Source organism: Triticum dicoccoides, chromosome 7A (genome assembly GCF_002162155.2).
Source record: "Triticum dicoccoides isolate Atlit2015 ecotype Zavitan chromosome 7A, WEW_v2.0, whole genome shotgun sequence".
In the NCBI taxonomy this organism is placed as follows: Eukaryota; Viridiplantae; Streptophyta; class Magnoliopsida; order Poales; family Poaceae; genus Triticum; species Triticum dicoccoides.
This window is the reverse complement of record NC_041392.1, coordinates 521,341,828-521,366,746: the sequence shown is the minus strand read 5'-3', so window position 1 is coordinate 521,366,746 and position 24,919 is coordinate 521,341,828. Positions and strand designations below refer to the sequence as shown.

Below are 24,919 nucleotides of genomic sequence, written 5' to 3'. Positions count from 1 at the left end.
TGCAATCCGTGACCTGCATCATCAATGCCTCGGCAACAAAGACGATGTTGCAAAACCCCACCGCAACCTCGATGATGTTTCTACAACAACAAAAATGTGGCTTCGTCCCAGCTCGTAGAAGCATCAGCCATCATCGGGCTTCAAGCCCCAAGCGGTCACCACGCAGCGCACCGATGACGCACGACAGTCGGCCCTCGCGGCATCGGATCCAGTCTTGCAGCACTAGTGCATCTGCGATGGTGGCTGATACATGTAGCTCACCTTTGGTTGCAGCTGCGGGCAACAACCAGCCATGGAGAAGATAGGAACCATGCGAGTGGAAGGAGATAGCGGTCATAACTTGCAGAGGGAAGAGAAGGGCGAGTGAATCGCTCGAGAAGAAACGATTGGACGAGATGGCTCGGGACGATAAAGTTTATGGGAAGGGGAGAGAACGACATGGAGGCCCCAACACACGTGGTGGCCTCTCGAAGCGGTTGACACAACACACTAATCGGTCGGTTGAAGAGAATATGAAAGGATTAAGTAGGTCGACTAGAGGAGAGGGCGTGAATAGGCGACTACAAATTTTAACTTAATTATCAATACTTATTAAGCAAGGTGCGGAATAGGTTCTCTAGATATGACATTAGGTGAGACCAACCAATATAACAAGCAACCAAGCAACAAGGTAAGCTAGAATCAAGCATACAAACAAGCAACACAAGAGTAAAAGGTATGAAATGGATGAACCACAAGTGAGTCGGAGACGAGGATGTATCCTAAAGCTCATACTCTTTGTGGGACTGCTAATCTTCGTTGAAGAGGTGCCAAAGCCAAAACTCCGGAGCGCCACCAAATGGCTCACACCGATCTTCCTTTGAGTCGCCCTCAATGGATGAGCTTCAAATCACTCAAAGTTGATTTTGAAGGTGACCATCAAACCTTTACAAACTTTATGAAACACCACATCAAATGAGGCATGTTTGTCGCTTGTTGAGATGAATATGCATGCACAATAGCTCGCCACGTCGATGCCTAGGTGCTACGACACGCTTCTGTCCTGGTGCAGCCAAGGGACTTATTTCCAAAAATAAATAAATAACGCTCTTATTTCCATGTTCTTGCATTTATTAGAAACTGTATTACAGTTTAGAGATTTCATGAGTCCAGTCCTCAAGTGAGTATTTCTTTTGGGAGTAAATTGCATCTATGCTCCCTCAACTTGCATTTGTCGAAACAAGTTTTCACCTCGCTAAACACAAAACACAATACATGTACGGTAAAAGGTAATGAGGAAGCCATTTTACAAAGAGGATCATAATATAAACGGACAACAGAAATCACATCGGAAAAATGCACCAGTGCACAAAAACAACATGATTAAGGGCCGAACAAAAATATAGATGGTCTAGAAGGCAACGACATGCCACACCTAGGTCACCTGAGCTCCACAATCATGCCCCCAAGAAGGTAACATCGCAAAGTGTCGCCACGGTCGAGTCCAAGACGGACAAGTGTTTTCACCCGGAGACCTAGCGGAAGGAAGACAACCGCATCGACGTCCTCCGGGGGAAAGGGGCACCACGGGGACCGCCTCCATCAGCACCTCAACGCAAATCTTTCGCCCGGTTGCTATCGCGAGACTACAAGTAACCTAGGACAGCACAACCCCAAGGTAAGGCCCGCCGTTGTGACGAAGTCAGGACCTCCAGAACAAGATTTGCAAGGCCACCACCATAACACCCATCATCGCCCACATGACCAAGAGGCACAACCACCATCGCCACTCTGAGGCTCGCCGAGATTTCTTTGAATCCTTACCGACTTAAAATGATTCTTTGTTTCTCGAGCCTCATGCTTCATCTCCATGGCACTCAACGCTTTCAGCTAATCTCGACTTCTAGCATTCTCCTTCACATTCATTGTGATCCACAAAGAGGTTTCTTTTCATCATCCATCAACCCATAAACAGTATAGTTATACCAATTAAACTAAAACCTTTTAAAAACTAGTGTGCCGGATGTCAGTTGAAACGAAAAGCTTGATACAAACCTTCAGTCTCCCTCCCTCACCGTCTGTCTTCATCCCCATCCCCATCGTCTTCATCTTTATCCTCCTCATATCCATCCTTCTCACCATCATCGTTGAGCACTGAAGGAGCTTTGAAAATCCCTTACTCTTGCAATCTCTGAATATACATCGCGAGGGTGGAAGTTTTAATGTTTTGAGCGTTGATGCGGTTTGAGGAATCAGAGACCACAAAATGCGCAACATCAACTGGACCAGGGTTCGTCGGAAGTTAAAAACAACTAAAAACGCCTAGAATATAAGGCATGCGATGATTTTTTGGGTCTTTATCGTACATGTTTGACTATGATTTTTTACTTACTGTATGCCTAGAAATTATTATAAAGTCATATGAAATGGAATTGTTTTGCAAGACAAATATAATTACACTACCGATACATGTTCAATCCATGTAATTTGTTATATATACTAATGGACAAAGTGGTGCATCAATTCGTGTAAAGTCAAATGCGCCTTATATTTTAGAAAGGAGGGAGTACTAGCATGACTGCAGAAACTAGACAGGGAAAAGCGACCGGGCGCACCTTTTTTAGGACCTCAAACTGCTCCACCATGGGAAGATGACAGAGGCCAGACAACAAATACTTGATGAGCCTTAGGTCGTATTGGCGAAAGAATTTAACGATGGAAGGAGACATCGGTGTTAATAGTTTCGCAGGGTCAAATACCGAGGCGGCGTCGCTGCCTTGACCCGGTGGGATGGCCACCATTGCTTTGCCTCTCGGATCGTTCAAGGCGAAGGGGGCGGTGCAGGTGCGGGCGCAGCTTTAGGGTGCGTTTGGATCCTAGGCAAGGGCGGTCCCTAGCCTTGCGAGGCAAGAATAGCCATTTGATTAGGGAAATAAAGCTAGCAAATGGAGGCAACCTAGCTTGTAACTACCGAGAAAACCTTGATGATGGAGGTGAGCCAATTCGGCTCTCCCACACCGGCAAAAAAAAACTATGGGCACTTCGGCGGTTAATGCTTAGATTTACCTGTTTCCAAACAGTAAGGCTTACTTTTGACGACTTTTGCTAGAACGGGCTAGGTAAATCTGGCCCAACTAAGCTAGGCGAGTTAGTAAACCAAACGGAGAGCTCCTGTATGGCGCTTTATGCGCCCGATCAGGGACTGGCGCCCACTACCGCACCTCGTGGGCCAGCCCAGGAACACATAACACATCTAGCGTGAAAAACCTCAAAAGCAAAAATCTTCCGTGAGGAATCAAGCTTGAGCCATTTACATATAGCGCCAATTGCCTAACCACTAGAGTTGGTAGGAGCTAGTGAATGGTTATAACGCGAAACGTATAAGAATACTGTAGCCATGCTATTTATTGCACATACATTTTAGAGAAAACTTGATTTTTAATAAAAAATGTGAAGAAAAATTTGAAAGTTCACAGAATTTTTTTTTTACGAATTAGAAAAAAATATGTATTAAAATAAGTTCACGAATTAGAAAAAAGTTCACAAAATTTGAGGAAAGTTCATTGATTTTCAAAAAATGTTCACAAATTCAAAAATAGTTAATCAATTTGGAAAAAGGATCATTGATTTCGGAAAAAGTTTATTGGTTTTAAATAAAGTTCACAGATACAGAGAAAACGTTCATCAATTTTAAATTTTCTTAACCATTTCGAAAAAAAAATCATCAATTTTTAAAAAAGTTCACAAATTCGGAAAAGTTCAAAGATTTTGAAATTTTTCATCAATTTTCAAAAAAGTTAACAAATTCGAAAAAAATTCAGCAATTAAAAAAAGGTTCACAAATTTGAAAAAAAGTTCTTCAATTCTAAAATAAACATCAATTTTGAGAAAAAAATATCATTAATTTTGAAAAAGGTCATGGATTTTGAAAAAGTTCACGAAATTAAGAAAAAGAAACAATAAAAAGGAAAAAGAAAAATAAGAAAAATTGAAAAGAAAAGAAAGAGGAACAAGAAAAAAGGGGGAAGTAATCATGACAGCCTTGATTACCCGAGTGGTTATTGTTGTTCATCTTGTATAGGGGGATTGCGGGTTCGAGTCGCTGCGGACACACCTCACATATATTTGTTGCAGTTTTAAGGAAAAAGAAGCTAAAACAGGCAGGCCAGCTCACGCGTGGGATTGTGCGCTTCAGGCGCCTGCTAGCAAAATAGCCTATAACGGGCGCCTGAAGCGCCAAATAGGGATCGCCAACCAAGCGGACCATTACATACGCGCAAAAACCTAGTCGACAGTCGGCCCACAACGGTTTAGCCCACGAAGGTGTGGGTGTTAGTTGGCCGCATAGTAATGAATGCCGGGAGAAGATGGGGCTTGGTAGTAGGGAGCTCCTAGCTGGCGCTCTCTATGGCAGGTTGTCTTTTTTTAGCACTGCAGCAGGTTGTCGCTTGCACGCATAAGGGAGTCTACGACTGGGCCGACCCATGACGGTAGCGATAGAGCACTGTAGCTCCAACAAAAAGTGTCCTCGTAGGGTATCAAACCTAGGATCTTGTTAATGAGAAAAGGCGATACAACCAACTAAGCTACCGAGCTGTAGTGATTACTGACCGCAGAAACTTTTAAGAACCAAACGACATAGCAGATCTAATTTTTTTTGGAAATTTCGAACGCAATTTTTTTCTAAGGCAGCGCAAATTATTAAAAATGGAAACATTTTTCTGAAAATCTATGAACAATTTTTTTGAAAAGGGAACATGTTTTCAAACTCCTAAAAAATCAAAAAGTCAATATTTTCAAAATTTGGAACTATTTTTAAAACAGGAATATTTGTGAAGTTCCGAATAATTTTTGAAAAACATAAACAAAATAAAAAAAATTAAATTTGCAAACATTTTTTGAAACACAAAATTTTTTGAAACTCCTGAATAAAATGGAAACATGAACATTTCTTAATTTTTTTTAAAACATAAACATCTTTTGAAATCCCAATCAATTTTTTAAAAAGTTGTGAACATATTGAAGAATAACATTCCAAAAAAAAATTGGAAAACACTAACAAAATATGAAAACACGGGCATTTTTTGAAATGTGCAAACAAAATTGAACTCTTGAAAAATGGACATTTTCGAACACTATGTAAAATTCGTTGACAAATTTTCAAAATGGGAACATTTTTTGTAAGTCTGAACATTTTCTTAAAAGTTGTGAAAATTTTGAACCAAAATATTCAGAACAACCTTTTAAAAATACGAACATTTTTGGCAAATCCTGATTTTTTTAAATATGAACATTTTTTAATTTATGAACAAAATTTTGAAACACGAACATTATATAAAATGTCGATTTTTTTGAAAGGAAATACAAAATGGAAAATGGAAAATTAAAATGAAAGGAAACAAAATAAAAAACGAAGTAGAAAAAAGAAAAATAAATAGAACAGGGGAAAAGGAGGAAAAACAGGGAAAAGAAAAAAAGGGGAGAAAAGAAAAAACAGGCCAAAAGAAAAAAGGAAAACAGAAAAAAAACAATAAAAGAAATTAATTCGGGAACCTTCTAGAAGTTTTGCAAAACCAGAAAAAAAACGGCTGAAAACCTCTAGAAGGTTCCCAAAACAGGGGACGTTGAAACGCTTAAACAGGCCGGCCCAACCGAACGATTGAGATCTCCCTGTGAAAAACAGCGACACTAGTTAACGAGCGCTTCTTCGGAAGTCTCGTAACGATCAGCGCCAGCGCTCTCAGCCATTTGCCACGTGTCGCGTTCTGGACGTTTCCTTTAGATTTTGTTTTTTTATTTTTCCACACGTGTTTTCGGCTTTTTAAACGGTTTTTTCCGGGTTTTTCGACGTTTGGGTTTTCCCTGGTCTTTCTTAGCTTTTTGATAATAAAAAAATTCGATTTTTTTTGCGCGAAAAAACGCGTTTTCTTTTTTTTTCTTTCGCGAAAATCACGGTTTTTCTTTCGCGGGAGGCACGATTGTGCTTTAGCGAGAGTCACGGCCGTGCCTTTCGAAAACGAAAAAAAAACTTCTTTTGCTAGAGTCACGGTTTTGCTTCTGCGAGAGGCACGGTTGTGCTTTCGCGAGAGTCACGGCCGTGCCTCTCGGAAAGGGAAAAAAATGCGTTTTCTGTTTTTATTTTCTTTCGGGAGAGTCACGGTTTTGCTTCCACGAGAGGCACGGTTCTGCTTTCGCGAAAGTCACGGCCGTGCCTCTCGGAAAAGGAAAAAATACGCGTTTTCTGTTTTTTTTTCTTTCGCGAGAGTCACGGTTTTGCTTTCGCGAAAGGCACGGTTGTGCTTTCGCGAGAGTCACGGCCGTGCCTCTCGGAAACTAAAAAAAACATGTTTTCTGTTTTTTTTCTTCCACGAGAGTCACGGTTTTGCTTCCACGAGAGGCACGGTTGTGATTTCGCGAGAGGCACGGACGTGCCTCTTTCGGAAAGGGAAAAAAACCATGCTTCCGGTCCGGTTTTTTCGCCCGGTTTTTTTCGTCCGATTTTTTTCGTGAAAAAAAGTTCGTCAAAACTTATCAACATGGGATCTAGTTTTGAAGATCTCGACGCGAGGAATCCAACGATAAAAACGGTTCGAGATTTGAACGCACGGTTTAAAACATAGAACGTTTTGAATAAATGGATCTACGAAAAAAGGGAAACTTTCAGGTTGCGACAAGTGACGTGCTGCATATGTGCCATTTGTCATGATCTGAAAAAGTGGAGTGCTTTTTGCAACGAGTATTCCTTAATTAGTTAGTGATTTCGGCGACAGTTTGAAGCAAGGTGCGTCAAATAGGGATTTCCTTGGGTATATCGACGTGTGACGTGCTCAAGTAGGCACGGGGCCGGTTTAACCGCCACCGCGGGCAGACGATGCTTCCCTCCATCCTTTCAAAGTCGAGAAACGCGCCGTCACCCGCCGGACACCGCCGCCGTCTCCGTCGTCTCATCTCCTCTTCCCTCGGCAGGGCTACAACCCTCCCACCCACCACCGCCATTGCAGCAACGCCACCTCCAAGCACCAACTGCCACCTCGCTTCTTCCACTCATTCCTACCACCACTACACCTCCATCCTCCAATCCTGCGTCGCCGCTGGTTCCCTGCGCGCAGGCAGGCAGCTCCATGGCAGGCTCCTCGTCTCGGGCCTCGGCCCTGACACGGTCTTGTCCACCAAGCTCGTCGACCTGTACTCTGCCTGCGGCCATGTTGGGCAGGCGCGCCGCCTGTTTGACGGAATGCCCAAGCGGAACGTGTTCCTGTGGAACGTGCTGATCAGGGCCTACGCGCGGGAGGGGCCCCACGAGGCCGCGGTGCAGCTCTATTATGGGATGGCGGAGCACGGCGTGGAGCCGGATAACTTCACGTACCCGCTGGTGCTCAAGGCGTGCGCGGCGCTCCTGGACCTGGAGACCGGGAGGGAGGTGCACGAGCGCGTCTCGGGCACGCGGTGGGGCCAGGATGTGTTTGTGTGCGCCGGCGTTGTTGACATGTACGCCAAGTGCGGGTGTGTGGACGATGCTCGAGCGGTGTTTGATGGGATCGCGGTGAGAGACGCTGTCGTGTGGAATTCGATGATTGCTGCATATGGGCAGAATGGGCGACCCATGGAGGCGCTTTCATTGTGCCGTGACATGGCTTCTAATGGTGTTGGGCCCACAATCGCTACTCTGGTGAGTACAATATCAGCGGCGGCTGATGCCGCTGCTCTGCCTAGAGGGAGAGAGCTGCATGGGTTTGGTTGGAGGAGGGGATTTGGGCGGCAGGATAAGCTGAAAACTTCCCTTCTGGACATGTATGCCAAGAGTGGGTGGGTGCAGGTGGCTCGTGTTCTCTTTGAGCAACTTATGAAGAGGGAACTTGTTTCTTGGAATGCCATGATATGTGGATACGGGATGCATGGCCATGCTGACGAAGCACTTGAACTGTTTAACAAAATGAGGGGAGATGCTCAAGTGACTCCTGACAACATCACTTTTGTTGGGGTTTTATCTGCCTGCAACCATGGAGGGATGGTAGAAGAAGCAAGAGAGTTCTTTGGTCTGATGGTTGATGTGTACTCCATCAAGCCAACAGTGCAGCATTACACTTGCCTTGTAGATGTTCTTGGTCACACCGGTAGGTTTGAGGAAGCATATGACCTTATTAAAGGAATGTCTATCAAACCAGATTCAGGAATATGGGGGGCACTTCTCAATGGTTGTAAGATCCACAAAAATGTTGAACTAGGTGAGCTAGCCCTGCAGAAGTTGATTGAGCTCGAGCCTGAAGATGCTGGTAATTATGTCCATCTATCAAATATCTATGCTCAGTCTGGGAAATGGGAAAACGCTGCAAGGGTGAGAAAGCTAATGACCAATAGAGGCCTGAAAAAAATCCTCGCTTGCAGTTGGATTGAGTTGAAAGGAAAAACTCATGGATTTCTAGTTGGGGATGCATCTCATCCTAGATCAGATGAAATATATGAAGAGCTAGAGAGATTGGAAGGTCTCATGAGTGATGCTGGCTACGTGCCTGACACAATGCCAGTTTTCCACAATGTGGATGATGATGAAAAGAGGAATATGGTGAGAAGCCACAGTGAGAGGTTGGCCATTGCGTTTGGGCTCATTAGTACACCTCCTGGGACAAAGCTTCTTGTGACTAAGAATCTTCGAGTTTGCGAGGACTGTCATGTTGTTATCAAACTGATTTCACAGATTGTGCAGCGTGAGATCATCATAAGAGATGTTAACCGCTACCATCACTTTGTAAATGGTGAATGCTCTTGCAAAGACTACTGGTAGCTTTCACTGTGAATAAACAAGTTGGAATTTGCTCGTATTAGTTTCATACGACAGAAGATGGTCTTTTCCAAAACAGCACAGGTTAGCCAAAAAGAAAACAGCTCAGTTTTGAGAAATTCGGAATTGACTGGAAATCTGTGATTGTCTGTTACTGTCAGAGTTCACTGTGATGTTCTTCTACAAGACAAACTTGGATGCTGAATGAGCCAGCACAGAGTTGCAAAACGCAAAGGTGATGACTTTGATATGGAGCACTTCATGTATGTAAATCATTCAGAGACGAAGAAACATGATCGTGTTCATTGTGGAACACCTGGTTCTCCTGGTCTTGCTTAAATTTAGTCCTTGTCAGGAGTGGTGTACACAAATTCAAGGTTGGTCTTCATGGTTTCAAAATGGTAAGCAATACATAATGGGGGAAAATCTCGTTCTGATTTTCCATACTGGCAAGCTTTTGTCTGGAGGGCTGAGTTTTGTGCCCTGATGCCTATCAAAGGTTTGTAAAAAGCCTATTACGCCACTGGAATTGCATCCCATGAAACTATTGGTCTTCATGAAGATATAAAAATATTAATTGAAGACGGAAATAACTATTAGAAGTTGTTGCAGTTGCACTACCTTACAAGGTAGAGGAACCCGTTCATCTTTATTTCTGTGTCATGTTCGATCTATTGTGTTGCATATATATTCTATTCTTCTGTCTGGTGGGAAATATCCATCCTACTGTTTGTTATATAATCCAAAGAAATAACCCTTTATCAGATATGAAGTCTGTTGGCCGTTTTTCTATAAGTTGCAATGTTGTCAAGGACTTCAAATATACTCCCTCCGTCCCAAAATATAAGAACGTTTTTTACACTATACTAGTGTCGAAAACGTTCTTATATTTTGGGACAGAGGGAGTAAGTTCTTACAAAGTAGCACAATGAATGAGGCTAGTTGCATTAGTTGAGAACTTTGATTTGGTGTTAACGTCTTTTTGTTTGAGTTATTATGGAGTAGCAAACCTTTGATTATGCGACTGGCTTGTCAGTACTTTATCTACATTTGAAGAAACAAATCTAGCTTTGGCACTCCATTTTCCTTTTTAGTTGGCTAACTTGTTTTGCATCTGTCACCTCTTCTTTTAGGACTTCACTATATGCAAGAAGAATGTCCCTACTGAGAAATGAGAACCTGGAAAAAGTAGTATGGTTCCTGCAGTATGAAAGATAACAGTGTTATCTTCTCTGTTGTCTTTCTGCACTTCACTCTGCACTGCTTCCCTGCACCAGATTCCTGAGGTCTGTGTATATCTATTGGCCCAGGTTCCAGTGTGGGTTGTGATGGACTGCTAACTATCAAAAAAGAACTTCCTTTGCATTGCTAATACGTACTTTTCTTTTGCATAAACAACTTGACATGACATCAGTTCTGTGTCATAACTTATACAAAGTTGCACCTCAAAAAGAAAACTTATACAAAGTTGTAGGGTGGCATTTTGCGAGTTTCAGGAGAGGTTTCTTTGTAACTCTACCTGCACTTCGGATCTTCCCCATCTACACGTTGATCATGAGAAATGTGCTATGGCTGGGTTCCTTTTATGTTCTATAAGTTTAGGGCATAGCTCTACTTGCACTTTGGACCAGGTATGTGGCTGGCTTTTCTTCCTTGGAATCTGCTGTTGTGATAAAATTATTTCCTCTGCATCTTATTTGTTTCACAGCAACAGAGCTAAGATAAATTGTATTTTACTATGTTATATCATCTTATAATCACATTAATTAGTTACTTTAATAGAACTGAAAATATCCCAGGACTTCAGAAGTGCCGTTATTTCAGTTCTCATTCTTACTTTGGTCTACAATGTCAATTCATTAGCTAAGTTTAAGTGCAATGTACATCTGTGTTTGCACTTGTTGAAGCTTCAGAGACTATCACTGCAACCACCATACAGCTCCTAGTTTTTTTTTGCATTCAACTTTTAATTATACACCTAGAATATGTGGAGAGAGAAAGAGATATTATTAATAAGATGCCGTATAAATCAGTTTTGTGGTGGAATAGCAGTAGATAGGACCTTTGCTACCTAGTCAGCCATCTTCTTTGACCTGCTGCTGTGGAGACAAATGGATTTGTGTGGCGTTGGCTGATGCACTCAGTACAGCTTGCTCCACCATGCAACTTGCTTCTTGCCGGCCGGTGCCTGTCCTAGTCTCTCCTGCGGGGAAGACTTCATCTTGACTCCCTGCTACTAATCCCCAACTTTTTCCCTTGGCAATTCTCCTTGCATGAATAATTTGCATTGCATTGCATTACAGTCTTGAAGCAAGATTCATCAGTTCTGACGTGGATGCCATCCTCTGCAGTTGCAGTGCCATGGCTTTGCCTCATCGGCGCCTCTTCCTCTTCACCGTCGTCGTCTTCCTCCCACAAGTGTTCTCCCAGCTCCCCAACATCTGCGGGACCAAGGCCAATGGCAGGTACGCCTGCCCTGACTGCTCCACCTCTACTGCAGCCACCTCAAACCGTAGCGCCGGCTTCGAGGCCAACCTCCTCCGGCTCCAGGCCTCTCCAACACATGGCCGCCACGGACGCCAGCTTCCTGAACTCCACTTTCACCACTGGCGCCAGCGACGCGGCGGACACGGTCTTTGGGCTCGCCATGTGCTTCACCGACGCGGAGCGGTCCGACTGCTCTGCCTGTCTCGCTGGCGCGGCAGCCGAGTTGCCCGGGACCCGGTGCGCAGGCCGCAGGGACATTGTCCTCTGGTACGGGCACTGCCTCGTGCGCTACGATGACACCCCCTTCTTCGGCACCGCGGACACGTCACCGGCGCGGCGGTTCGACGTGCCCAACCCCCACAACTTCTCAGATCCAGTGAGCCTGGGTGCGGCGCGTCAGAGGCTGGCCGGGCGGATGCTCCCCGCCGCGGCGGCCTCGACGCTCCGGTTTGCCTTTGATGCCGAGGAGGTCACACCGAACATGACGCTGCATGGGCTGGCGCAATGCACGGAGGACCTGCCCGCCGAGGAGTGCAGCCGGTGCCTGGCATCGCACATGGTCTGGCTCGCCGGATGCTGCGCCGACATGGACGGTGTCCGTCTAAACGGGCCCAGCTGCTACCTGCGCTATGAGTTCATGGCCTTCATCCCCAGCATGCCGCCGTCCATGGCACCCCTGCTACCTCCTCCTCCGGCGTCTGAATCAGGGACTCCCTCAGGGAGGAAGAAGGCTAGAACATACATACTTGCGGGGACCCTGAGTGCATTGGCGCTGCTGTGCCTCTGTCTTCTGGGAGCATTTCTGTATTACAAGAAGAAGTTTCATGGCTCACTTCCTCCCATGCCCTGGAAGAGGGACACACCGACGATTGAATCCTTCCTGCGGCGGCAACATCCGAGGAGGTACAGCTACTCGCAAGTGAAACGGATGACGAAATCTTTCTCGCACAAACTTGGCCACGGCGGCAACGGTGTGGTCTACAAAGGCAGACTCCCGGATGGCCGTGAGATTGCCGTGAAGATGCTCAAGGACAACAGGGACGTCGATGGCGAGGATTTCATGACTGAGGTCGCCAGCATCAGCAGGACCTCCCATGTCAACGTCGTCACGCTGCTGGGATTCTGCTTGCAGGGTAGATCTAAAAGGGGACTCATCTATGAGTTCATGCCGAATGGCTCCCTTGAAAGATACACTTCTGGGAGAGGCACTGAGCACAACTCACTTGGCTGGGAGACACTGTTCGACATTGCTGTCGGCATTGCGCGAGGCCTCGAGTACCTGCACAGAGGTTGCAACGCGCACATTGTGCATTTTGACATCAAGCCTCACAACATCCTCCTGGACCGGGACCTCCGGCCTAAGATCTCCGACTTCGGACTGGCCAAGCTGTGCTCCCAAAAAGAGAGCACAATCGCGGTGTCCATTGCAGGAGCTCGGGGCACGATCGGGTACATCACGCCTGAGGTGTTCTCCAGGGGAGTAGGGGCAGTCACCAGCAAGTCCGACGTCTACAGCTATGGCATGATGGTTCTTGAGATATCTGGGGCTAGGAGGAGCATGGATGACGACGATTTCACTGATTCAGAGGCAAGCAGCAGCAGCAAGTATTTCCCCCAGTGTTTATATGAAGGCTTAGATCAGTTCTGTGCAAGAGCTTGCGCCATCGATGATAGCGATGGCAAGGCTACCGGACTGGTGAGGAAGATGGTGGTGGTCGGGCTGTGGTGCGTGCAAATCTCCCCTTCGGACCGGCCTTCCATGACCAGAGTGCTCGAGATGCTGGAGAAGAGTGCTGAAGAGCTTCAGCTACCACCACACACTCCACGTGGACCTTGAGCACGCTGAAAGATTTGGGTATCTTGAATTGTACAGCTAAATGATGAAGACATCGTTCAGGTTTTGAAACTAAGTGGTTTCATTCAGTGATGCATGCACTTCTTGGTGTGTCGTTTCTCTGAATTCACATGGTAAGTTTTGAAATTGTTATGTAGTACTCCCTTCGTCCCAAAAAGCTTGTCTTAGATTTGTCTAGACAATACAAAATTCAACCATGGATAAGCCCAATGGTCATTTCCGTTTGTGTCAATAGATAACCACGATGAAAATATGTCAGGCAATTTGAAGTGCCGAAAGAAAATAAACCATGTATAGAAAAATACTCACCTCAACATACAAACATACAACCATGCATAAATTATTATACTATTTTATATTTATTAAATATTTTACAACTATACAATGATCAAATACGATCAACTATCTTGCAATCGATTTATGCAACAACGAACAGGATATTACCTAGTATCATTGTGTTGTGTGGCCTACTTTGTGTTGGATATAGTGACACAACTAAGAAAGAAGATATGAGTATTTTCATCTATATCTATCTATACCAATATAAAAAGACCCAAATGGACAGATTCAAACCATCTCGACCGTTAAATCATGTTATCTAGCGGTTCAAATCGCTCCAATGTTGAGCACCAAACACGTTTAACGTTCTAATTACCCACCACTGCCATTGATTGTAAACACGTTTTGACTCAACGCTATCCCTTGAAATCTGCCATGTAATTAATATCCTATCATTCTCGTGAAGAAATAATTGATATCTTACCAAATATCAATATGCAACAGATATATCTTACCTAATATAAACGTGCATTGCACGTATAAAAGATCCACATCGTTGCTATGGGGCTGTTCAGATCAGGGTCTTTCGGCATCGTTCAAATTTTGAAACAAACGAGAAAAGTCCCAAAAGTAATGCTTCTCATCCAAACAAGCCTGATAGAGAAGTTCATGGAGATTGATAAAAATAATCCAACACGATGTTAATTAGGATGTGTGTGCTTCATATTGGGCGTGTGGAGGTGTGTCTTTAGTGGATCTGTTTTCAGTGGATTTGCTCGGATTTGTTCGTCGTTCGTCTTTGTTTGTGTGTCTAGGTTGGATCCTTCTTATCTACACTCTTCATCGGCGGCAGTTGTTATTCTGATGCATTGGTTTTATGAGGTCTTAGCATGACGACTTCCCGACTGTCTACTACAAGAAGGTTTGCTCGGCTCCGGCAAGGGAGGGGCAATGACAGCGACGCGCCTTCGGGTCGTTTCAGTGTTTGTAGTTGTCTTTAGATGGTCTACAAATTTGAATATATTTTTTATTATTTTCAGTGTTCATTATACTACCATGGTTGAAAATGAATAGATCGGAAGTTTATCCCGCAAAAAAAGAAATTATTTACCCATCCCACTAAGTAGACCAAGTGAAAATGAAAAGAAAAAACTTACTCTGTTATCTATACACAGAATGCCAATCTCCCTTAAAAATGAGAAGGGCACAAGCTGACTCTTCATGTTACCATGTGACATTTTCACGGCACAAAATTGCCTCTAAAAAATTGTACTCCATACAGTCCATGTTTATGACTCATAACATTGCACACATGTTTTTTTAAAGGCTGAAGGCCATATATTAAATAAAAATCAGCTTTTGATAAGAACTTCCTTACAATGGTAAGGAATAAATATGATCTCGAAGAAATCAACACCGTCTTCCTTGTGCTTCCACCAGCGGCGCACCATGAGCAAACATCATTGTCGCCTATGGACCTCCGTCTCACTAGCAAACTTGTTAAAATCCAAGAGCTTGTAGAAGCAGTGGACGGGAGGTTGTCAATGTAGACTAGAAGACGTTGGCGACCGTGAACTGGATAGATCGTCGGCCTGAAGAAGCCGACACCGAAGAGGGCAAGAGATAATCCCAACCCCGCCACATAGAGTTGGAGACACAAACCTCACAGGTTCCCCGATGGAGTCGTACACGGCTGAGCTTTCAAGCAGAAATGAAATTGGAGAATAAAAATACGCTGCAACGCCAATCTCTCCGCATGATACCACCGTTGAACAAATGCCAATCACGCCACATCGAGTGCGCGATGGTTAATGTCATCCTCGGATCATCAACGCCACTCCGAGGAGGGACGTCAACATGGGGAAAGTCAACGAACCGTTATTCCTATCGCCGCCGCTACCCCAATCTCTTCGGCAACGTAGAACTCAAATCCCTATGAAACACGAACCAGGACACTAAGATCCGAGGTTCCCCATCCTCGCGTCGCTGTAGTGGCTGGAGAAGGATACGGGAACCCGCGGCGGTACCAATGTGTCATTGGGACAAACTAGGTGCCTCATGGTCGCCTCCTCTATAGCAAACCCTAGAAAAGACGTAGTGTCTTATGTTGTTTTATACATGGTGACTCTGCTAGCCAGGTAGTGGCAGTACACAAAGAAAGAAACCACATATGGTATGGATGAAGTAGTGGAGATTTTATGTAATTTACAATCATTCGGACATTTCAACTCACGCTTACCTAGTTCCGTAAAGACCATCCACGAATGTTTTTACTCATTGTGAAAATCTAGCCAACTTTCACATCCAACATAGAAAACCATCATTATGAATGCAAGCAGGTCTGTGAAAAATGCATTTAGAGACATTATAACTGTGTGATTTTTCTTCCCTCTCAGACAGTTCGGTCATTGTAGTTTTCTGTTTTCATAATCTAAACGTCGTTGACATCCCGATTCCGTTGTACCGATGCGCAACATGGGAGATCATTACCGGGGATGCTTCTCGTTGCAATTTTTGAGCAACCTAGTCAATTGGTCTTGTAGATCTCATGAGACTTGTGTAGCACTATGCCACCGAATGTGTCCCCTCCTTCTAGTCAATCTCACCCCCTAGGCTGCAACCCTGCAACCTCCTGTAGCTCCTCATATCTCCTTTGCGCTGGCAAGGCAGTCACATACCTCTCTGTAAGTGCATCTAGCGCCCCTTAGTGATTTTGGTCTATTGAAGACTTATAGGTTAAGGGACTGATACATTTGTGAGTGTGCACATGTCTATAAGTATATGAGGAGTTTGATATTTACAGAGAAAGTCGACCCCTAAAAATAAAGTTCTTTGACTGAAGACCTTGGATTTCTGAACACTTTCTGAAGACTTCGAAAGTGAAGAAATTGGTGTAATCCTGAAGACTTGGTATTCATTCGAGGAACATGAAGCATAAAGACTTTTATTTTCGTAGTTTCACTTTCTCCTTCTTGAGTCATAGGAAACACCGTACTGTTAAAGGGGGTCGAGGAAATACTAAGGAAAAATTTCCAAGTGATGCTCAACTCAAAATCCTACACCTACCAATCCCTTCGAGTGAAGCCATTGGAAATCTCATACAGTTCAGTCAATTTCTTCAGTGACAGAGACGAAGTTCTTCTGGTCTCTGAGGAATTTGTTCTGACTGAGGAGTTAGGAATTCGCCACTGCGGATTGCCTACATAGTGAGGAACATGATAGCCCTGAGGAATTTGATACTCAAAATTCCGACCGTTGCCGTGTTATGCGCCAGCTGTTCCAAAATATCTATCCACCTAACGGTCATATCATTGAAGGGCATTTATGTCTTACATGTCGGGCTGCTCCCTAGGCTATAAATAGCCGCCCCCTAGAACCACTAGTTGGTTGGCTGCTCCGAGAGAAACTGACACTTGTCATTTGAGAGCATTCCATCCTTCGAGGACTTTGAGTGAAAATCATCAAGTGAGAAAAACCCAAACCCAAACACCAACAAACCCCAAGCGATTGAGCATCACTGAAGAGATTGATCCTGCGTAGATCCGACGCTTGTTACCTTTGAAGATTGTGCATCTTCCAGACGGTTAGGCGTCATGGTCTAGAGCATCCAAGAGGAAATTTTGGATCGCCGAGTGACCGAGTCTGTGAAGGTTTGGAAGTCACCTGAAGACTTACAATGAGTGATTAGGCGAGGTCTGTGTGACCTTAGCTCAAGGGGAATACGGTGAGGACTAAGTGTCCCGAGCTGCGTGTTCAGGACTGGGTGTCCGGGACTGTGTGTCCTCAGGTTTAAATACCTAGCTGCCCTAACCAGACGTACAATTGTCACAGCAGTTGGAACTGGTCTACCAAATCATTGTCTTCACCGAGCTAACTGGTTCCATTTCCTCAACCCTTCCATCTCCTCTTATCTGTGTTGTGTGCTTGTTCATATATGTTTGAAGACTTTGACTGAAGACTTTCTCTATTTCCTCAGTTTAATTTCTTCAATTTGTTTGTCTTATCCTGTGTTATCCTGTGTTTACGCTTTCTGTACTCTATGCTTGTTTTCATTTCTTTATGAAGACCATGATCATGCTTTGTTATGTTTACTTCTAAGTACTTATTCCGCTGCAAGTAGTTTTTCACTCAGGAATTTCCTCACCCTTAAATTCCTAAGTGAAGAATTCATAAAAATCGCCTATTCACCCCTCTCTAGTCGATATAACGCACTTTCAATTGGTATCAGAGCAATGTGCTCTCTTGTTCTGTGTGATTTTGGTTTAACCGCCCGGAGTTTTAGTTATGTCGACCGCAGGTATGATCAAGGTTTCTGTTGGGTGTCCTACCTTCGATGGGACGGACTACCCCTACTGGAAGAATAAGATGCGCATGCATCTTGAGGCAATTGATAACGATCTCTGGTACGTTGTGGAGAATGGTGTTCCCTCTGTCACTCCTGTCGTGGTCCTAACTCTGACAGTGATGTAGGGGGGTATGTATGGAGAGGCTAGATCTTTGCTGCTTTACATGGCAGCCACAAGACAAGTTGTCAGTACAGTACTTACGGTTGAGCGGGAAGAAGAAGGAAAGGCCTTCAAAGTTCAGCGCCCAGTATATTATGTTTCTGAAGTTTTGACTCCTTCAAAGCAAAGATATCCTCATTACCAGAAGCTTGTATATGGGATTTATATGACCACGAAGAAGGTTGCACATTACTTCTCTGATCATTCCATTACAGTCGTCAGCGACGCTCCACTATCAGAGATTTTGCACAACAGAGATGCAATTGGTCGAGTGGCCAAATGGGCGATTGAAATTCTTCCCCTAGATATCAAGTTTGAGGCAAAGAAAGCTATTAAGTCCCAAGCAATTGCAGATTTCGTCACCGAGTGGATGAACAGCAACTTCCGACTCAAGTTCACTCGGAGCACTGGACCATGTTCTTCGATGGATCTAAGATGCTGAATGGTTCCGGTGCTGGGGTAGTATTGGTTTCCCCCCAAGGAGATAAGCTCAGGTATGTTCTCCAGATTCACTTCGATTCCTCCAATAACGAAGCAGAATATGAAGCACTTTTGTATGGGTTGCGCATGGCCATTTCACTCGGCGTCCGTCGCCTCATGGTCTATGACGACTCAGATTTGGTGGTTAATCAGGTGATGAAGGAGTGGGACGTCAGGAGTCCAGCTATGACTGGTTATTGCAATGCAGTGAGAAAGTTAGAGAAGAAATTCGAGGGGTTAGAGCTTCATCACATCCCCCGACTGAAAAATCAAGCGGCTGATGATTTGGCAAAGATAGGCTCCAAGAGAGAAGCCATCCCCAGCAATGTGTTTTTGGAACACATCCACTCGCCATCAGTCCAAGAAGATCCTTTTACAAATGAAGCCCCGCAGTCAAAGAGTGCCACAGATCCGACTGAAGTTGAAATTCCGGCAGCGGTCGACCTAATCATGGAAGTTTTGGCAATCACCCCCGACTGGACGATACCATACATCGCGTATATCCTAAGAAAGGAACTCCCGGAGGACGAAGAAGAGGCTCGACAGATCGTCCGTCGATCCAAGGCCTTTACAGTCATAAAGGGACAGTTGTATAGAGAAGGCGCGACTGGAGTTGGTCAGAAGTGTATAACACCAGAAGAAGGTCAGATAATCCTTGATGATATCCACTCGGGGACCTGTGGTCATCATGCGTCCTCTCAGACCATTGTGGATAAAGCATACCGAGCGGGATTTTACTGGCCAAGAGCGAATGAAATGGCAAAAGAGATAGTCGACAAGTGTGAAGGGTGCCAGCTCTACTCCAACATGTCGCACAAGCCTGCATCAGCCCTAAAGACCATTCCACTCGTCTGGCCCTTCGCTGTTTGGGGACTGGACATGGTTGGCCCATTGAGAACAGGCAGGAGCGGTTTCACACATGTGCTTGTGGCAGTCGACAAGTTTACCAAATGGATTGAAGCTAAGCCTATCAAGAATCTTGATGCTTGCACTGCTATCAGTTTCATCAGGGAGTTAACATTCAGATATGGAGTCCCGCATAGCATCATCACCGATAATGGGTCAAACTTTGGTTCAGACAAGTTCAGAGCTTTTTGCGCCTCTCAAGGCACACGAGTCGACTACGCATCGGTCGCCCACCCCCAGTCGAATGGACAAGCAGAAAGGGCAAATGGTCTGATTCTCAAAGGACTAAAGCCTCGGCTGATGCGTGATCTCAAGCACGCAGCAGGCGCTTGGGTCAACGAGCTTCCGTCAGTTCTATGGGGATTGAGGACCACCCCGAATCGGTTGACTGGAAGAACTCCGTTCTTTCTGGTTTACGGAGCGGAAGCAGTCCTGCCGAATGATCTACTTCACAATGCACCCCGAGTCGAGCTTTATACTGAAGATGAAGCAGAACAAGCCCGTCAAGACGCAGTCGACCTCCTGGAATAAGAAAGAGAAATGGCTATGATCCGATCGACCATTTATCAGCAAGACTTGCGTCGATTCCATGCCAGAAATGTGAAGAGTCGAGCCTTCCAAGAAGGAGATTTGGTCCTCCGAGTGGATCAACAGAAACCACACAAGCTCGCTCCTACTTGGGAAGGTCCCTTCATCGTCACCAGAGTCCTCCACAATGGAGCGTATCACCTTTACAATGTCGATCGCCAGATCGATGAGCCACGAGCTTGGAATGCAGAACTGCTCCGCCCCTTTTAAACTTGAATTCTCACTCGGGTGAGATGTAATAAGAAAAACTTCTGTAGTCTATTCATCAAAGACAAGAGTGTTACAATTTTTCCTATAATTGTTGTCACTTTTGTTTGCGTGTGAAATCCCCCAGTGGATGGCTTAGCTGCGAATCCGTTTCGCCTAAGTTTGTAAAAAAATCCTACCGAGTGGTGAGCCAGACTCCCATTCGGAGGCTTAGCTGCAGCCCAGTGCTCGCCTAAGTGTTTAAAAATCCTACCGAGTGGTGAGCCAGGCTCCCACTCGGAGGCTTAGTTGCAGCCCAGTGCTCGCCTAAGTGTTTAAAAATCCTACCGAGTGGTGAGCCAGGTGTAACACCCCGGATGTAACTTACCCAATTTGTACTCCAACTCTTGTCGTTTCCGGCCTTAAGTTATTTTATTTTCTCGGGTTCGGGTTTTTGTCTCCGTGTGTTGTTATCGTTGCCATGCATCTCATATCATGTCATCATGTGCATTGCATTTGCATACGTGTTTATCTCATGCATTTGAGCATTTTCCCCGTTGTCCGTTGCATTCCGGCGCTTCGTTCTCTTCCGGTGGTCATTTCTAGCCTTCTTTCGTGTGTGGGGATTAAACATTCCCGGATTGGACCGAGACTTGCCAAGCGGCCTTGGTTCACTACCGGTAGACCGTCTGTCAAGTTTCGTACCATTTGGACTTCGTTTGATACTCCAATGGTTAACCGAGGGACCGAAAAGGCCTCGTGTGTGTTGCAGCCCAACACCCCTCCATTTTGGCCCCAAAACCCATCAAAACCCTCTCCATCATCTAGGGCGTTCAATCACGATCGCGTGGCCGAAAACCGCACCTCATTTGGACTCTCCTAGCTCCCTCTATGCCTATATATAGACCCCTCATTCCAAATCTCGGATCCCCTCCTCGAAACCCTAAAAATCCCAGATCCGCCGCGCCGGACATTGTCTGTCCGCTCCGGACACCCAGCCGCCGACGCCCGCGACCAACCAGGCGCCGACACGTGGCACACCGGCCGCTCCACCCCGCCGCGGCCCGCTCGGCCCAGGAGGAGCCCCCGCGACCCGAAGCGCGCGCCGCTGCCCGCCATCCGCCCGCGCCGCCTCTCCTCTCCCGCACCGGCGCCGGACCACCGCCGCCGTCCCTCCGCCGCGACCCTCGCCGCTCCGCTGCAGCGTCCCACTCCGACCGCCGCCGCCTCTCCTCGCCGCGTCGCCGCCCCACGTCGCCGGAGGCCGCACCGCACCGCCCGGGTCGCCTCGCCTCTCCACCCTCCTCCTTCCACGGATCCGCCGGCCGCCGTCGACGTCGTCAACTCCGGCGAGCTCCGGCCGTTGAACCTCGTAATCCGCGCGTGAACAGTGCCAGATCCGGATCTAGATCTCGGTTGACTTTCCGTCCCTAACCCTAATTTTTTTGCCTATGTTCATCGCATCGTAACTTTGCATCTGTAGCTCCATTTTGGGCATATAGCATATCAAAATGTTCATCTCAGAGAGTATATCATTTCATTCCATTGCATCATTTTCATTTGAGTTCATCTTGATACCCGAAATGCTGTTAGAAGAATGCTACTTGAGATAATTGTCAGATCTGCTGCTCCATTTAGAGATTTGTCATTTTTGCCATGATTAATGTGTGCATGATATGCCCATGAGTTCTACATATGTTTTGTTAAGGGTTTTGCCATCTTTCCAGAGGTGCAACCCATGTATTTTTGTGATGTGTGTGGTGACTAGCACGAGCTTGCAAAGTGAGGCACTTGGTAATGCCGATTTCGGGGACTTAGCATTTCCACCAAGTCCTTGAGCTGTTTATCTCATATGGCCATATGTTCATGTTGTTTCCTAGTGATCCGTGCCTCTTTTGAGGATGATCACTAAGGATGTTTTGTTAATCTTGTAGTGCTCTATCCATCCATGTCTTTGTTTGCAATTATGGAGCACCCTAGCTTGAGTCAATCGAGCTCTACTTTTGCTACTTCGTGAATCTGGGCAGATTGTCTACTTGTTAGCGATTTTGCCGATGATGTTGTAGTTGATCCGTGCATGCTATGTTATTGTTCTTGCCATGTATAGCTTGCATTTTGTGTATTCTTGATGGATGTATGCTTAGCTTGTCATGACTTGCTCCGTAGTGAGTGCATCGAGCTCGTAAACATGCCTACTTGATATCTGTTTCAGCATGCTCCAGTTTTAACTAAGTCTGAGTACTGATTATGTTTTTTCCATGTTCACATGCTTGCAAATGTGTTTTCTGATCCCTTTTGGCTCAAGGTCACTAAGGGACTTTTGTTAAGCTCTTTGAGTAGCTCCATGCCATGCTTTACTTTGCCATGTTCAGGTCCTGTAGCATAGTTTTCATGCTCCAAAGAATGCTACCTGATCTGAAATTCCAGACAAGTGTTAATTTCACTAAGTCTGAAATCTGTTTACCATATGCATTTTTGCCATGCTTGTTTGAACCTGTTAATGGATGATTTGGCCGTAGATCAGTGCTAGACTTTTGTTAAGAATCATGAATGCATCCTTGCCATGTATTTTGATGCCATGTTTGGATGCTGTAGCATGTTCATCTCATTGCATTTAGATGGCTACTTGCTGTAAATCGCAGAACGTGGTCATATTTGAATTGCTTGCCATTTCCAAACCGTAACTCCGATTCCGGCATTCTTTATATCGTTTTCAAGAGATTTCATCTCATCTTTCCAGTGGCACACTTGGATTCCCATGTTGAGGACAGGTTCATGCATTCCTTGTCAAATCTTGCATATGCATCCCGCATCGCATCCCGCATAGCATATCATCTTTGCATCATATTGTTTGAGCCTTGCACGTGGTTGATTGTGTCCTTGTTGCTTGTTTGTCTTGTTTGGGTAGAGCCGGGAGACGAGTTCGCTAATGAGGAGCCCGTTGAGTTTGCTTTCGAGGATCCAGTCAACTCTGACAACTTTGCAGGCAAGATGATCATACCCTCGAAATCACTACTATCTTTGCTATGCTAGATTGCTCGCTCTTTTGCTATGCCAATGCTATGATGCCTACCACTTTCTTTCAAGCCTCCTAAATTGCCATGTCAAACCTCTAACCCACCATGTCCTAGCAAACCGTTGATTGGCTATGTTACCGCTTTGCTCGGCCCCTCTTATAGCGTTGCTAGTTGCAGGTGAAGATTGGAGGCCGTTCCTTGTTGGAACATTATTTACTTGTTGGGATATCATTATATGGCCATGTTATCTTAATGCATCTATATACTTGGTAAAGGGTGGAAGGCTCGGCCTCTTGCCTAGTGTTTTGTTCCACTCTTGCCGCCCTAGTTTCCGTCATATCGGTGTTATGTTCCCAGATTTTGCGTTCCTTACACGGTTGGGTTATAATGGGAACCCCTTGATAGTTCGCCTTGTTTAAAGCTTTTCCAGCAATGCCCAACCTTGGTTTTACCATTTGCCGCCTAGCCTCTTTTTCCCTTGGGTTTCCGGAGCCCGAGGGTCATCTTATTTTAGCCCCCCCGGGTCAGTGCTCCTCTGAGTGTTGGTCCAACCGAGCGATGTCCGGGGCTACCAGGGGCAACTCTGGGCTGGCCTACCCGACGTCTGGCTCATCTGAGTGTGCCCTGAGAACGAGATATGTGCAGCTCCTATCGGGATTTGTCGGCACATTCGGGCGGTGTTGCTGGTCTTGTTTTAACCTGTCGAAGTGTCTTGAAGAACCGAGGTACCGAGTCTGATCGGAACATCTCGGGAGGAGGTCTATTCCTTCGTTGACCGTGAGAGCTTGTCATGGGCTAAGTTGGGACTCCCCTGCAGGGATTTGAACTTTCGAAAGCCGTGCCCGCGGTTATGGGCAGATGGGAATTTGTTAATGTCCGATTGTAGATAACTTGAACCTTAATTTAATTAAAATGAATCAACTAAGTGTGTTACCGTGATGGCCTCTTCTCGGCGGAGTCCGGGAAGTGGACATGGTGTTGGAGTAATGTTTGCGCAGGTTGTCCTCTAGTTTCTCGCTCGCGCTTTGCCTCCTCTTCTCGCTCTCTTTTGCGAACAGGATAGCCACCATATATGCTAGTCGCTTGCTGCAGCTCCACAGATATTTTTACCTTGCCTTACCTATAAGCTTAAATAGTCTTGATCGCGAGGGTGCGAGATTGCTGAGTCCCTGTGGCTCACAGATTACTATTACACCAGATGCAGGGCCTGATGATTCCGCTCCAGGTGACGCGCTCGAGCTCAAGTGGGAGTTCGACGAGGACTCTCAACGTTACTATGTTTCCTTTCCTGATGATCAGTAGTGGTGCCCAGTTGGGGGTGATCGGGACCGTGTTGCATGTTGGGTTATCTTTTATTTTGGCGCCGTAGTCAGGCCATGAGTGCTTGGTTGATGTAATGTTATTTATGTACCTTGATTGACGTGGTGAGTGTAAGCCAACTATGTTATCTCCCCTTTTATTAATTATATTATATGGGATGTTTGTGAAGATTGCCTAACTTGCGACATATGCCTTCAATGCGATTATGCCTCTAAGTCGTGCCTCGATACATGGGAGATATAGTCGCATCGAGGGTGTTACACCAGGCTCCCGCTCGGAGGCTTCGCTGCAGCCCAGTGCTCGCCTAAGTGTTTAAAAATCCTACCGAGTGGTGAGCTAGGCTCCCACTCGGAGGCTTAGCTGCAACTCAGTGCTCGCCTAAGTGTTTAAAAATCCTACCGAGTGGTGAGCCAGACTCCCACTCGGAGGCTTAGCTGCAGCCCAGTGCTCGCCTAAGTGTTTAAAAATCCTACCGAGTGGTGAGCCAGACTCCCACTCGGAGGCTTAGCTGTAGCCCAATGCTCGCCTAAGTGTTTAA

General features: G+C 45.6%; 1 protein-coding gene and 1 pseudogene across 1 annotated transcript; both read left to right on the top strand.

The window, feature by feature from the left end:
• The first annotated feature begins 6,832 nt into the window (after positions 1 to 6,832).
• LOC119334301 (pentatricopeptide repeat-containing protein At1g08070, chloroplastic-like) lies at positions 6,833 to 8,798 on the top strand. Its single transcript, XM_037606892.1, has one exon. It carries the CDS (start codon positions 6,851 to 6,853, stop codon positions 8,759 to 8,761), a length of 1,911 nt encoding a protein of 636 aa, XP_037462789.1. The 5' UTR covers positions 6,833 to 6,850; the 3' UTR covers positions 8,762 to 8,798.
• A 513-nt stretch (positions 8,799 to 9,311) lies between these two features.
• On the top strand, positions 9,312 to 13,289 carry LOC119334300 (annotated as a pseudogene).
• The last annotated feature ends 11,630 nt before the right edge of the window (positions 13,290 to 24,919 follow it).